The sequence below is a fragment of the Chiloscyllium plagiosum genome, unplaced genomic scaffold (genome assembly GCF_037043375.1).
Source record: "Chiloscyllium plagiosum isolate Xiang-an unplaced genomic scaffold, Cpla_swu_hap1 HiC_scaffold_50, whole genome shotgun sequence".
Taxonomy (NCBI): Eukaryota; Metazoa; Chordata; class Chondrichthyes; order Orectolobiformes; family Hemiscylliidae; genus Chiloscyllium; species Chiloscyllium plagiosum.
In genome coordinates this window covers 48,256,765-48,272,738 of record NW_028270188.1, presented here as the reverse complement: position 1 = coordinate 48,272,738, position 15,974 = coordinate 48,256,765, and the positions used below count along the sequence as shown (strand labels likewise).

The following is a 15,974-nucleotide window of genomic DNA, read 5'->3' as shown; positions in this document are numbered from 1 at the left end:
CTGGTGATATCTGTTTTAATCTATTTTCCTGCTTAGCGCTCATTGAGTACGTGATTGTTCTTAGCAAGATTATCTCCTCCAAGCCTTCCAGGGCAAAGATAGAAAATCCTGGGCTGCAGAGACATCACCAAAACACAGTAAGGAATCTTTAAGGGACAGAAGCATTGTGAAGGTTATAGACAGACTTGTCACCTGGGCTGACAGCTTGACATGTACATGGGGGAAACTAGACAGTGTGTGCAACACCTTGGACATTGCTATCCTATTCTGGAAAGGGGGAGCAGTAATATCCTGGTGTGTAGAGTGGAACCTGATCCCTTCCATTACTTGCTTGAATATGGACAGGAAAGCAGCATTTTGCATATTTGGAGGGGGAGGGGGAAGTACAGGAAACAAAAGTGGGGGTGTGAGAGCAGCAATAAGACTCTGCCTCATTTTCATATTATTTGTTATTCCACCACCTCCACAATGTTCCAGACCTGCTGCATTTCCCCAGCCATTTTGTTTTTGCTTGGGAAGTTGGGGGGAGCAGGTTGTGGGGGGGCTGGAAAGATGGAGACAGCTGCAGCGTGACTTTAGTTCATTTCTCTGTTTTGAGCTTTTAACGTGTGTCACCGATTTGTATGGAACAATTGTCTGTGCTTCACTAAAGCAAACTAGTGAGAAGCTGGTGTGGAACATCAACATTGCTGTAAGGCATGTGGGGCAAATGACCAGTTTCTGTGCTGCCTGTTCTCATGTGAACATACATGTGTATTTATACATGTGGTACCAGCCGGCATGGGTGAATAGAGTTTTTGATGACTGTTTTGTTCTTTCCTGTGTCTGTCCTAAATGTCCATGTCTTTGTTTTGCAGGCAAGTATTTGAGGCAGAAACGGATAGATTTTCAATTACCATATGACATCCTGTGGCAGTGGAAACATAATCAGGTATGTAAACTGTAATTGGTGACTCATGAAAATTTGATAAGGCAGAACTAATAACTTGCTTTTCTATAGCACCTTAAAGGTAGTGAAACATCCCAGGGTACTCAAGATAATCAAAAAAATAGTTGGCTCGGAGGCATGTTACAAAATATTAGGGACACGTGACCAAAATCTTGGTTAAAGAGGTCATCTCAAAGAAGTGAGAGAAAGAGGTATTTAGAGGGAGAATTCCAATGCTTAGGGCTGAGGGAGCTGATGGCACAGCCACTGGTGGTGGAGTGAGGGAAGTTGAGCCCAAAGTTAAGATTGCAGATCACAAAAGGTTTTTATCTCCCCAGAGTATAAAAGGATGAGGAGAAGGTGAGGACTGCAAATGCTGGAGATTAGAGTCGAGAGTGTGATGCTGGAAAAACACAGCAGGTCAGGCAGCGTCCAAGGACCAATGGAATCGACATTTTGGGCAAAAGTCCTTCATCAGGAATGAGGCTTGTGAGCCAAGGGGTTGGAGAGATAAAGGGTGGGGGAGTTAGCTGAGAGTGCGATAGGTGGATGAAGGTCGGGGTAATGGTGATAGTTTGCAGAGAGTGGTGGAGTGGATTGGTGGGAAGGAAGATGGATAGGTCGTGAGGGTGGTGCTGGGATAAGGTGAGGGGAGGAGAAATAAAGAAACTGATCCCATGTGGTTGGAGGGTCCCGAGACACAAGATGTGTTCTTTCTCCAGGCATTGGGTGGTTAGGGTTTGGTGATGGATGACGTGTGGAAGTGCAGGTAACACTTTGATGAATGTGGAAAGCTTTTTTGTGAAAATGGCGAAGGATGATGCGATGTATACGGAGGTTGGTGATGTGGAAGGTTGAGGACCGGCAGTGGGGGGGGGGGGGGGGGGTTCTGTCCTTGTTGTGGTTGCTTTCCACATCCATCAGCATTTTACCTGCTCTTCCACATGTGTCATTTACTGCATCCGTTACTCCCAATGCGGTCTCTTCTACATTGGGGAGACAGGACGCCTACTTGCAGAACACTTCATAGAACATCTCGGGGATGCCCGCACCAAACAACCCCACCACCCTGTAGCCGAACGCTTCAACTCCACCTCCCACTCAGCCAAGGACATGCAGGTCCTGGACTGCCTCCATAATCAAGCTCAAACCACCTGATGCCTGGAGGAAAAATGCCTCAAGCCTCATATTCTGCCTTGGGACCCTCCAACCACGTGGATTTCAATTTGGATATCACCCATTCCCTCATTTTCACCTCCCCCACCTTACCCCAGATCTCACCTTCCAACTTTGCACTGCCATCATGAACTGTCGTACCTGTCCATTTTCCTTCCCACCTGTCTGCTCCACCCTCCTCTCTGAGCTAGCACCATTACCCCTACCTCTATCCACCAATCGCATTCTTAGCTACCTCTCCCACCAGTCCCACCCCCTTCCCATTTATCTCTCCAGCCCTCTGGCTCACAAGCCTCATTCCTGATGAAGGGCTTTTGCCGGAAACATTGATTCTCTTCCTCCTTGGATGCTGCCTGACCTGCTGTGCTTTTCCAGCACCCCACACTCGATTATAAAAGGATGAGGTCAAGGGGCTTGAAAAGAAGGGTAATAATGTTGAAATTGAAGTTTATTCTAAATGTTAAAGTGGCAGTGGTTGGTGATCTTCAGCTGAACCCCATTTGATTTGTGCAGCTTTTTTTTCCAGCCAAGAGCTTTCAGTAATCTGCATTCCTATCGTACTCCACTTTGGCCCAGCCTCACTGAGTGGATGTGTTCTGCTCGACTGCCTTCAAAGGGTGGACTGTTCAATTTCATGTAAATGTAGCCAGTCACCCCTCTCAGACTCAGTCACAAGAAATTATCAGGGATAACAAACTGCACAGTCATCACATACTGTCTTCCCTCTTCGTACCAGCCCGGACCCCATCCTCAACCAAACATCACTTCCAACCGTAGCTGCTTTGTGCACATCATTTCTTTTGGATTGTGGAAATATAGTCAAGTAGAAGTGAATTATATTCACAGACACAAAAGTTTCTGGTGTTTCAATCACCATTAGCAAGGCCTTGACGATTGAAGAATTGATTCAAGTGAGTAGCAGTAATACTGCAGTGCATACTGCAATTGAGAGCATTGATTCCATAATTCATCAACGTTTATATTGCTGAGAAAACCAGAGCAGACCAGTACTGTACCCCGGTATATGTAGTGGCAGATCTGTCCCAACCAGTACTGTGCCCCAGGGTTATACAGTGACAGACCTGTCCCCAATAATACTGTACCCCAGTGTTATACACAGACCGCCCTGTACCCACCAATACTGTACCCCAGTGTTATACACTGACCGTCCTGTCCCCACCAGTACTGTACCCCAGTGTTATACAGTGACAGACCTGTCCCCCACCAGTACTGTACCCCAGTGTTATACAGTGACAGACCTGTCCCCCACCAGTACTGTACCCCAGTGTTATACAGTGACAGACCTGTCCCCCACCAGTACTGTACCCCAGTGTTATACAGTGACAGACCTGTCCCCACCAGTACTGTACCCCAGTGTTATACAGTGACAGACCTGACCCCACCCAGTACTGTACCCCAGTGTTTTACAGTGACAGACCTGTCCCCACCAGTACTGTACCCCAGTGTTATACAGTGACAGACCTGTCCCCCACCAGTACTGTACCCCAGTGTTATACAGTGACAGACCTGTCCCCACCAGTACTGTACCCCAGTGTTATACAGGGACAGACCTGTCCCCACCAGTACTGTACCCCAGTGTTATACAGGGACAGACCTGTCCCCACCAGTACTGTCCCCCAGTGTTATACAGTGACAGACCTGTCCCCCACCAGTACTGTACCCCAGTGTTATACAGTGACAGACCTGTCCCCCACCAGTACTGTACCCCAGTGTTATACAGTGACAGACCTGTCCCCACCAGTACTGTACCCCAGTGTTATACAGTGACAGACCTGTCCCCCACCAGTACTGTATCCCAGTGTTATACAGTGACAGACCTGTCCCCCACCAGTACTGTACCCCAGTGTTATACAGGGACAGACCTGTCCCCACCAGTACTGTCCCCCAGTGTTATACAGTGACAGACCTGTCCCCACCAGTACTGTACCCCAGTGTTATACAGTGACAGACCTGTCCCCACCAGTACTGTATCCCAGTGTTATACAGTGACAGACCTGTCCCCCACCAGTACTGTACCCCAGTGTTATACAGGGACAGACCTGTCCCCACCAGTACTGTACCCCAGTGTTATACAGTGACAGACCTGTCCCCACCAGTACTGTACCCCAGTGTTATACAGGGACAGACCTGTCCCCCACCAGTACTGTACCCCAGTGTTATACAGGGACAGACCTGTCCCCCACCAGTACTGTACCCCAGTGTTATACAGTGACAGACCTGTCCCCACCAGTACTGTACCCCAGTGTTATACAGTGACAGACCTGTCCCCACCAGTACTGTATCCCAGTGTTATACAGTGACAGACCTGTCCCCACCAGTACTGTACCCCAGTGTTATACAGGGACAGACCTGTCCCCACCAGTACTGTACCCCAGTGTTATACAGTGACAGACCTGTCCCCACCAGTACTGTATCCCAGTGTTATACAGTGACAGACCTGTCCCCACCAGTACTGTACCCCAGTGTTATACAGTGACAGACCTGTCCCCACCAGTACTGTATCCCAGTGTTATACAGTGACAGACCTGTCCCCACCAGTACTGTACCCCTGTGTTATACAGTGACAGACCTGTCCCCACCAGTACTGTACCCCAGTGTTATACGGTGACAGACCTGTCCCCACCAGTACTGTACCCCAGTGTTATACAGTGACAGACCTGTCCCCACCAGTACTGTATCCCAGTGTTATACAGAGACAGACCTGTCCCCACCTGTACTGTACCCCAGTGTTACACAGTGACAGACCTGTCCCCCACCAGTACTGTACCCCAGTGTTATACAGGGACAGACCTGTCCCCACCAGTACTGTATCCCAGTGTTACACAGTGACAGACCTGTCCCCACCAGTACTGTACCCCAGTGTTCTACACTATCTGATGCTTTTATACTTGTGTTGGAGGATGACAGACCTAACCCAGTGTTACAAATCTCATTGATTTCTCCAGGCTCAATCCAAGTTTCAAAGGACAGAATCTGTAATGCTCTTTCAGTTTATTTCTGTTTCAGTTTGTACAGGATAAGAATTTGCCCTACCCAATTATACTTTCTAAAATTGCAGTTTGATGCTGTCATGGGTGCTGAAGGAACCATACGATACACTGGTTGAGATCAGAATAAAGACTTGGATTTTTTTTTAAATCCTGCAGCTGCTAAGATATCAATAACCCTTGCATCACATGCTGCTCCATTCACCGAAGGAAAGTAATTTATATCGTGTTTGGCTTTCTGCTATAGCTGATTTTTAAGAGAGCAACTGGGTCAGTACAAGGTTATTTTTCACTTGAACGGTTCATTCATTTTGAAAGTGGTTTTATTTGCCTGTGACAAATGTTGTTGAACAAAAAATGAAAAATAATCTGATTGAAGGAACATGGACCAAAATTCCATTTAAAAGCTTTGTCCCGGTAGATTGAAAGTGGAGGAGAGAGGGGTTGTGGCAGGAAGGTAGGTGTTTATCCTAATCATAGCCCACGAGAAACTTGGGTCCAGCCATTCATGATACAAAGTCCTTAGGAAATAGGCACAGATTGTTTTGAAGTTTAATTAATTCACTCCTGACTTAATTAGGTGGTACTTCTAGAAGTCTGACAAGGAATGTGTCCAAAATCACAGATGATTCAACCTTTCAGTAGCAACTGGATAAACATTGGACTTGGTAAGATCATGAAGAGTAGTTCAGTTCTCTGCTTGGGCATTCCCACTGGGAGCAGGTCCACAAGGTGGCCCACTTCAGTAGCTGAAGTGACTGGTCTGATGGTCTTGCAATTCTGTTCTTAGTGAAATCGGGATCTGCAATGCCTAGGGTGGAATCTGATGTCCAGGGCACTTCCGGTATAGAAGAGAACAGAGGGTGGTCACCTATATCAACAGGAACCTATGCGTACCCATCCAGAAAAGATGAGCAAGTTGCTTATATCACATCTAATCAATTTCTGAGGGCACTCAAACCCTTCAGTTGATTAATTACTAAAATGGCGTCAGTGTTGTTGGGAAGTCAAAAATGGCAAGTACTTGTGCATACTGCACGATACTGTTGGTGGCAACTGACAAGGATGTTCAGTTGATGTGTTTTGTGACTTGTGTAGTAGGGTGGGGTGCAGGCAGCTGGGATATCACCCTGAGCTGGCAGTGAACAAGTCCATCGTTACCACATTGGGGCTGTGAACCAGGATAATGTGTTCAAATCTCTGAAGTCTAGCTTCAAACCCCACCTGAAATGATGAGAAATGTGTGAAGCCAAATGAGCTAACTGTGGATAAAGTTACCACACCACCTCTGCTTAATGGTTTTCAAGCAGTAAGGGTGCAACTGTCTGCAACAGTATGGTAAAAACAATGACTGCAGATGCTGGAAACCAGATTCTGGATCAGTGGTGCTGGAAGAGCACAGCAATTTAGGCAGCATCCGAGGACAGGCAAAATCGACGTTTCGGGCAAAAGCCCTTCATCAGGAATAAAGGCAGAGAGCCTGAAGCGTGGAGAGATAAGCTAGAGGAGGGTGGGGGTGGGGAGAGAGTAGCATAGAGTACAATAGGTCAGTGGGGAAGGAGATGAAGGTGATAGGTCAGGGAGGAGAGGGTTGGAGTCTACAACAGTAGTAGACTCGCCAACTTTTAAAGGTATTTAAATGGTCATTGGAGAGGCATATGGATGAGGATGGAATAGAGTAGGTTAGATGGGCATTCCACAGGTCGACGCAACATCAAGGGCTGAAGGGCCTGTACTGCGCTGTAATATTGTAAGTTAGTTTTACCCTCTTGTGTTAGTGTAGTGATAACTGCGCTGAATATCTCGCAAGTGTTGAAACATTTAAACAGTTGTTAGGTACAGACGAAAGCACCGCTAAGAGATCTCCATTAAATACTCCTATTGGCAGTTGCAGCTTATTCTACACACGCCCCATCAAACACTCCTAGGACAGAGACAGCACACGGTTAGATAAAGAGTAAAGTTTTTGTCTACACTGTCTGCTCCCAGGACATTGAATCACTGATTTTTGAGTGATTCAGTAAGATGTATTTTGTTTTGATACCGGCATCAATATCCCATAATCAATCTTGTGCAATAAGAGTTCCACAATTCTATCCCTTTTGCTGTAGATATCCGCTGACCTACACGTAATTTGACACAAGTCAGTTTTTAAAAAATTATTATGCTGGTTTGGTTCCAAATTAACACACTCAACACAAAACTTTGTTGACTGGCTGAGGGGGAAAAAGCTTTCATCCGACAGGTCTGCACTGCATTCACAGGCAACCTTTTTACATTCTGAAGCAGAATAGAACAGTCTGTAACTGGAAGGTCAGTCCCATTTGATGAGTTGCCTGGCAGACTTGGCTCTGAGTAGGTGTTGTTAACAACTACACAGAACAGCAACTTGTCTGCTATCCCTGGAGTAACTATCCCAACACTGAAACACTGCTGCCAAGTCCAGTACTGGCTGCAAGTTGAGCCCTCTGGACCCAAAATGGTTTCTATCCTACCAACAAGTTTACTTTAGGAAGCATTGAAAAATTTAACTACCTCAGTAGGCTGCACAGATAATTTCAGGGGAGCATTTATTAAGTAACTTGTGATAATACAGGAGTGTAAGGAGTTGGGTTATGTAGTCTCTGCTGTAACTCCACCCATCATCATTTCTGTTAAATATCTTCAGCCCCACTGAATGGTTTGCACATCTTTATTAATCAGGTGCAGGTGTAGACCATCCAGCTCTTTGAGCTTGTCCTGCAGTGCAGTAAGTTAATGGCTGCTCCGATTGTAATGTCAAATCCACATTCCCACCACCTACTGATCGGATTTCAACCCCTTAACAAGAATCAACCTACCTCTACGTTAAAAATATCCAGGGACTCTACTTCCACCACTTTCAGGACAAGAAATCCAAAGATTCACAACCGACAGGAAACATTTTGCCTCTTCTCAGTTATAAGTGGATCACCTCTGATTTTTAAACAGTGACTCTAGTTCTCTCAATTCCTCCATGAGAGGAAACACCCTCTCCATGTCAGCCCTGTCAAGTCCCCACAGGATTTTGTATATTGCAAGACTGGTCTATACAACCTTTCCTCTTAATACAACCTGCCCATTCCAGGTATTTGGCTAGTCTGGTAAATCTTTGAGCTGCCTTCAACACATTAATGCATTAAAGATTTTTATTGCAAACATTAGATATGGCTGAATAAGTTCTACCTGTCGTCTCTTTCAGCCCTAAAACACTGTTCTAATGGTCCGTCTTAGGCTCAGATTTTCATGTCACCATTGTACAGCCGCCTCTCGTGCTCTCTCTCATATCCTTTAAAGACATACTGAGAAACCTCAAGATGCTCTTTAACTAAGCTTTTATTCTTGTACTTTGGTTTGGTGTTATATTTTATCTGGTAATCATTCTTGTGAAGAGTATTAGGATGTCGTATCCAGTTAAATATGTTTAGAAAGGAAGTTGTTGTTGCTGTTGGGGTCTGAATCTTAGAGAAACCAGGACTGATTCTTGTTGCTGCGAGACAGTCCCTATTGTGCAGTAATATGGCTGCCACATTTAGTCACCGTAGTCCCATGCTAGTTACTGCAAATATTAACCACATATGCTGCTAGTTGCTATCCAGTTACCCCAACTGCAGGGGCTATGGAGCTGCTGAGTGACTACACAAATGACTTGCATCATTTGGGCTGCTGGAACGTAACTGTCCATGTCCTTGAAGACTCCTACACAGCACTGGAGGAATTAGTCATAGAGTTGTACAGCATGAAAGCAGATCCTTCAGTCCAACTTGTCCATGCCAGCCAGATATTCGAAGTAAATCTAGTCCCATTTGTCAGCATTTGGTCCGTATCCCTTCAAACTCTTCCTATTCATTTACCCATCCAGGTGCCTATCAAATGTTGTAACTGTGCCAACCACCTCCTCCACGTCTGGTAGCTCATTCCATACAATTCTTGTCCCAAATGAGCTAGAAGTCCAGAAAGTGTTGCTGCCTTCAAGAAGGAAGACGTTGTAATATTCAAAGGAACCTTACTATACTTCAGTAGACCTAACGTGCATTGTTATAAAAAGAAATTGGAAGTTTATTTCACAGCGCGGCATTTATTTTCACGCTTGCTGTATTGTCTGCTGTTTGAAAAGGAATGGAGTAAAGTTTACCAAACCGTAGTGAGATAATAACTGGGGATATGAAAGACATTATTTTCCAGCATGGGCAGTCCCCACCAGCAAAAGCATATAAACAAACACTGGGTGCACCATTCATTTCTTTTTGGCACAATGTTCTTTCCTCTGCTTTGAATTGCTGAAAGTTGTCATTGACTGAATGGGAAAGTACAGACTCTGAAGTTTATAACTGTTGCCCTCATCTCTCCATCTAACCTCCAATGTAAAGCGCCCACACACTAGCTGAAATCTGAGATGTTTACAGCAGCTGTGCACTTTTAAGGCAGCTGCATGTGTAGAGTTTCAGTTTTGGTGAAAAAAAATTTGATATGTTCCTCAAAGAGTTAACCGGGGCTTTGTCTTTGTGCAGAAATGGGACCTCTGTGCAATTGAAATGAATAATAAACACACAGGGGGACAGGAAGGTCAAAGCTTCATTTCAGTTGACAGGTTTCTCGGTTGTAAATGGTTTTAACTCCATTCTATGCTGCACAGCTGCCAGTTGAGCATTTTTCTTTTCCCCTTACACTACCACTGTCCCACGTGTTATGTGGAAGATGAAAAACTTATATGGCACGAATTGCGCTCTCCCTTTTCCTTTCTCTCCTTTTCACATGCATGTACCCACACTTAGTTTTGCACTTGAGAATCACAGGAGTCAAAAGGCTGGAGTGGAACCCACAACCTCATCCATGTCACCCTTGGAGATTGTTTCACTTCATACTATTAAATGGGGGGGGAGGAGGAGGGGAAATAACCTTTTCAAGTGCAGCTACCCCTCGATGTTCTTTTGGATAATCAAACAAAAACTGAAGTTCTTTTGGTGCTCAGGTAATTGTGCCAATAGAGGGGTTAACAGCCTAATTATGGTTCTGACATATTCTCCTGAAGACACACTACAAATGCCCGTGTAAGGACAGTAGTACTGTGAAAGCTGCTTATTACGTTTTTGGTTTGGTGCTGTGCCCAGTATTTTGCAGCAATCCCACTTTCTTTGGGCTATCCCTTTGAGATTCAAAATGTGCAACCAATCCAACTGAATTTTTTTTTCCCCCTGTTGTGTTTTTCTTGGCACGGTCTGTAGAGTGGAATGTATTTTTCACTTACTAAAAAAAAAAGTAACTGTTTCTCCAAAGTTTGAACAAAGAAAATCTTGTTCCTCTGTCTGGGAGGAGAGGAACTATTAGGGCAATGGGTGTTGTAGTTAGATCTGCACTGTTGGTCATCACTGCACTGCTGTTGAGAGGATAGTGACTCTTGTCTGATTCCTCCTCAGATTGAGCTCTTATTTTGTCCAGACAGTGTAGTATGGGGTGGGAGGGTGATGCATGCTCAGAAGCAGCCAAAACCAGAAAAAGGGAACCATTCCTCTCTGCTGGCCTAGTTGAATCAAGTCATTGTTAGAGTATGCAGTGTGAACTGAGAGGGAACTGGTCTCTATTTGACCACAGCACTCCCAGCATCACCAAGGATATGGCAAATAAACTTCTAACTGCGACTTGGAAAGAGAACAGTACACACTGCCGTGGTATTAATTCTGGACTGACAAAGGAAGGAGCATTGCTGGTCCGTGCACTGCTTGCTGCTCACTCACTTTCAGAATTATTTGTTTCAGCTGTTGTCATGCCTAGCTGGGTGAACTTGCCCCGTGCTCTGTAACTGAGCCAGATTCCATTCCCCAGCCTTTGCTGGATGACCAAATCTCAGTTGGTACAAATTGATCATGGTTCCCAAGCCCACAGTCCAGCCCACTGGATATCTTAATAAAGAAAACTAAAGTAATTGTGGAAGCTGTAAATCAGATACAAAAGTGGAAGTTGCTAGAAAAGTTCAGCGGGTCTCTTAGAATCTGTGAAGAGAAATTGGAGTTAATGTTTTGGCTTGACTCAGCCTTCCTCCGTACTGATGGTAGTTCGGAAAATGTTGGTTTATATGCATTCAGAGGGAGGGGGAGCCCATGGCTACTCCTTGACTAATTCACAGTTTGGGGGCACTTGTGTGTACAAAATTAGCTATTTACTTCTAAAAGCAGTATATGTCCTGCTCTAATGGTCACACTGGAGCTTGTTTTGTTACAATTTTCAGGTCCCCTGCTCCTTCAGCCTGCAAACCATAACTGCCTGCAACTGTTTTCTTGCTGTTCAAACAGACCCTGACCCTACACACCTGGACTGGTTGACATTTTGATCCTTTGTTTGCTAACTGAGGGTTACTTTGGGCATGCAAATTTACTCCAGTAGCACAGTACACTTTTCATTGTGATGATCTTGATTGTTTCAAACTGCCATCCACAGCACAGCGAAGCAATATCGTTATATCTAATTATGTTAAACTATTGAGAGTCAGAATGGTCTTGCAGTAATCCCTGCAGCAGCTTAGCTGATCTTCAGTTTGGGGCAGCCATTGGTGATGAAGTTGGTGGAGGTCTTGTGGTGAAACATTGAGGTGACCTTTGCACCGTGGACAATGGACTGATACTGCAACCTCCAGCTCCATTAATTTACAGCTCTGGTCCGTGTCCTCTGTTCTCTGTCGTTAATAAGAGTTGGGGCACACTTGCACCAGACGGGTTTACAGCACAATCAGGAACCAACAATTCACGATTGAAACTCTGTTTGACACACCACTCAATCAGCAGAAACAGCAGTTGGAATTCTGCGCTACCATCCTACTGCACTCTGAAGGTAGTGTCTAAGTCCACACCCCAACAGCATATTGCATCGCAATGCAACAAAGACCAATGGAATAGTTCCTGCTCACCCCAAGTATAAAGATATGCAGAATTTCTGTTTTCCAAGTATATGTACATGACAGTATGTTTGATTATAACTGTTGTTAATTTGTATTTTCTCTTCTCTGATTTTAAGCTGTACAAAAAGCCTGATGTTCCACTCTATAAAAAGATTCGATCAAGTAAGGCACTTTCCATTTCCCTCCTTAGAATTTTTTTTTAAATGACTGTATTACTCTTTCCTTCAGCTTTGGAACTGAATCTGTTTTAAGTTAATGTTATTTAGGTTTTTGTATTTGCATTTTGGTACAGGTATTACAGAGTGCATCATGTGGAGTGAATGAGTTTTACTGAGTGTCCAAGCCCTCAAGCTCAGTCCGTAGAGGGGCAGGAGTTCCACAATGCTCACCTGCTCTTTAACTGTTTGCTGGGCCTCAGCCGTGATAGCACAGTCATCTCACTCCAGGCACTGGAGTATTCTGCACACATTCTTATATTTTGAAATTGTTTCGGTCCACTCTTGGGTCATTCCCACCTGTTGTCTGTCATGGTTTAGTTGGTAGAACAAGACATGGGAATGGTCCCTACTAAGTAGAACTTTCTTTCCTGTGCATTTGGTTGGTGCTGCACTGGGGATCCCAGTCACCTCCAGGATGCGGAAGTGGATAGGTTATTCAATGATCCTGTCGTTGTTCGTTGCAGGTGCCTTCTGCTGTAGCATTTTGGCGGGTGTTAGATGATGTACAGAGTAAAGATTAGATTAGATTAGATTCCCCACAGTGTGGAAACAAGCCCATCGGCCCAACAAGTCCACACTGACCCTCCGAAGAGTAACCCACCCAGACCCATTTCCCTCTGACTAATGCACCTAATACTATGGGCAATTTAGCATGGCCAATTCACCTAACCTGCACATCTTTGGACTGTGGGAGGAAACCGGAGCACCCGGAGGAAACCCACGCAGACACTGGGAGAATGTGCAAACTCTACACAGTCACCCAAGGCTGGAATTGAACCTGGGACCCTGCTACTGTAAGGCAGCAGTGCTAACCACTGAGCTGGCCAAGACTGGCATGGAGTTAAAATGCTCAAACAAGTGATGCAGACACAATGGGCTGAATGGCTGCCTCCTGCTCAGCAGCATTTCTGTGATGCAAGTTCCACACAGTGAGTATGCGAATAGGATGAAGCGAGGAGGCACTGTTTCTTCTCCTCTTCCAATCCACTCCACCACTATATGGACACAGTATGCTCCCACATTGCAGCTCACCACCCAGGCAAGGCATCTGGCAGCAGGAGTTAGCCCTTCAGCATGTGGTAAGAAGGAGATTAAAGATTGGCATCAGCCCACTGCTGGATTCTGCAGCAAGGAGGCCGCACCTGTTAGCGTGGGCAGCTCTCAGGCTATTGGAATCTCAGCTGTCGGCTTTCTGTCAGCACGGTTTATTGTTTGCCTGTTGACAGCAAGCTGGTGGCTGGGGGGGTCTCTGAACAAACCGCAGTTTGTGCGAGCTCAAACTACAGTTGCACGACACAACTGAATCACAAAATGGAATCCCCACCATTTGGCCCAACGAGTCCACACCAACCCTCTGAAGGGTATCGCACTCCCTACCCCACCTCTGTTATCCTGCATTTTCCATGACTAATCCACCCAGCCTGCACATCTCTGGACACTATGGACAGTTTAGCATGGCCAATCCACCCTAACCTGCACAGTTTTGGACTTTGGGAGGAAACTAGAGCACCCAGAGGAAACCCACACAGACACTGGGAGAACGTGCCAACTCCACACTGACAGTTACCCGAGGGTGGAATCAAATCTGGTTCCCTGGTGTTGTGAGGCAGCAGGGCTAACAACTGCCACCCCTAATGAAGGAAAGTTGTGAAGGTTGTAATAAATGCGCATCCTGATGAAGGATAAGCTTTGTGAGAGTTGGTCACCTGCAACTAGGTACCACACCAAGTGTTGGATGAAGCTTTGCAGCAATGGCTGTTCTGGTTGATATGTCAGCTAGCTGCTTCACGGAGATGTCAGGATTGCCAATTGCCTGGATGCAGGATGGCATTTGCATTGAATCACTGGGACCAGCTGGCAGCTGTTTCCTTGGACTGTCCAGCTTGAAAGCCCTCAAGCTAGCCAAAGAGCTTTCAGAAGCCCCCAGTCGCCCAATCCTGAGAAACTCTGCAGCAGGGAAAGGGATCAGCGTGGTCTAAGACCAGACTAGGATCCTCCTTCATGTGGGGGACTATACTGTACAGAACATAATGGAAAGCTACTCGAGGGATTAAGGTTGATTATATGGATGGGGACATTTAAGCGACTGCTGGATATGCACATGGATAGCAGTGAGTTGAGGGGTTTGTAGGTTAAGTTACTATATTTTACATTAGGATTAAATCTCGGCACAACATCGTGGGCCAAAGGCCCTGTTCTGTACTGTACTTTTCTGTGTTCTATGATGGGTTGTTTCTATCTGGATGGCGTAGTTGACTATATTTAGGAATATCTTCTCCATGTTCGACATAGATTATGTATAACCACAAGTCATATTGTCCTTTTTATAGATGTGTTTGTTGATGTTAAACCTCTCTCTGGGTGTGAGCCCACAACTTGCAACTGTAAGAGGCCAGTAGACCCTGCGGAGAAGAGCTGCATGGAGGACTGCCTGAACAGGTATGCCAATATGTGTAAAACCCTCCAAGTAAGCACCCTGCCTTGCTGCTAACCTGGAGACCTATTGAGAATACTGTGGTTTCATCCCTGTTAAATGGCATAGCCCAGATAGACTGGTTGAAGATGCTGCCAAACAGGGGCAGCTGTTGACTGTTCTGCAATAATCCGATCTTGGTGAAGGGAGGCTGAAAGTCAGGGAGGTTTGATTGCATTAACTGGATTTATTAAGGCGCAAAGCACTGAGCCCAAAGCAGCAGAAACACCCAGGGATCATCTCCCTGATCTCTGGTAGCTTTGGCAGGGCCCAGCCACTGGACATGGGAAGGAAGTGAGAGTAATCTGGCCGCGTTTATTCTCCTGATGGGTGCTATTTCAGAGGAATGCACAGCTTGCCATCAACTGCCATAGCTCCATATTGGCCAGGAGTGACTCAGCTCCGATCACTGATCCGCTGCTGAGTCAGCTTCTGTTAACCAGAATGAAAAAGGAACCTTGGATAACCTTGTTGCTGCTACACTATGGAGGACATTGACCAGGATTTCTGTTCCTTGTACCCGCATCAGGTGCAAGCAGAGTCGACGCTGCTGTCAAGCCATCCCAGGCAAATGATGCGCACTGTCCTGTGAAGGATTTGGGCAACACAGTGGATCTCCCTAAAGTATTGTCCTGTGCTTTGACCAGCTGGACACGAGGTGCAGCATTCCTTATGTGAGGGGAGAGGAGCCATGCCCTGGTAACTGGGATGGTGGCAGCTGCCCAAGCTCATTTTACCACTTGGCTCCTTGCTGTGCTGTGTTGATGCACATTTGAAGCTATTTGATGCAAGCTCATTAGCAGCTCTTGGCAGTTTGCCTAAAAGCTGTGCACTGATGTTTTTCCTCATATTATTAATTATAATCTGAAGATTTGAGCTGTAATAAAACAGGAAGCCCAGTGTGCCGCATGTTCTGGGAAACAGATGCACAGCCAGCCTTCCAATCTCGATTCATCAGTACTGACAATAGGGTTTGTGCCTCCCCATCAATTTCAGCCTGTTGAACTGCTAAGCAGTTGCCATAGGTTATCTATATTCATCAAGGTCAGGGATGTCATTGTCACTAACCAGAATGCTCTTCAATTTAAGTACCCATTGTTAGCATCAAAAGCCCCCAGGACAGGGACCATGCAGGGTAAGAGTCAGGGTAGAGCTTCCTCTACAGTGTTCCCCATCAAACAGTCCCAGGGTGGGGACAGCGCACGGTTAGATAGACCAAAGATACCTCTACCCTCTAAGTGGGAATGGCAGTCAGTTTATT

The 15,974-nt window shown here is 45.7% G+C and overlaps 1 protein-coding gene across 5 annotated transcripts in view; it reads left to right on the top strand.

The window, feature by feature from the left end:
* The window catches only part of ash1l (ASH1 like histone lysine methyltransferase), a 223,919-nt gene that overhangs the window by 155,517 nt on the left and 52,428 nt on the right, over positions 1–15,974 (top strand). For all 5 annotated transcript variants that reach the window (XM_087985157.1, XM_043684016.2, XM_043684013.2 and 2 more), the window contains 3 exons: positions 858–931; positions 12,139–12,184; positions 14,571–14,679. In XM_087985157.1, coding sequence (XP_087841283.1) covers positions 858–931; positions 12,139–12,184; positions 14,571–14,679 — 229 coding nt within the window. The remainder of the gene's footprint in view (positions 1–857; positions 932–12,138; positions 12,185–14,570; positions 14,680–15,974) is intronic.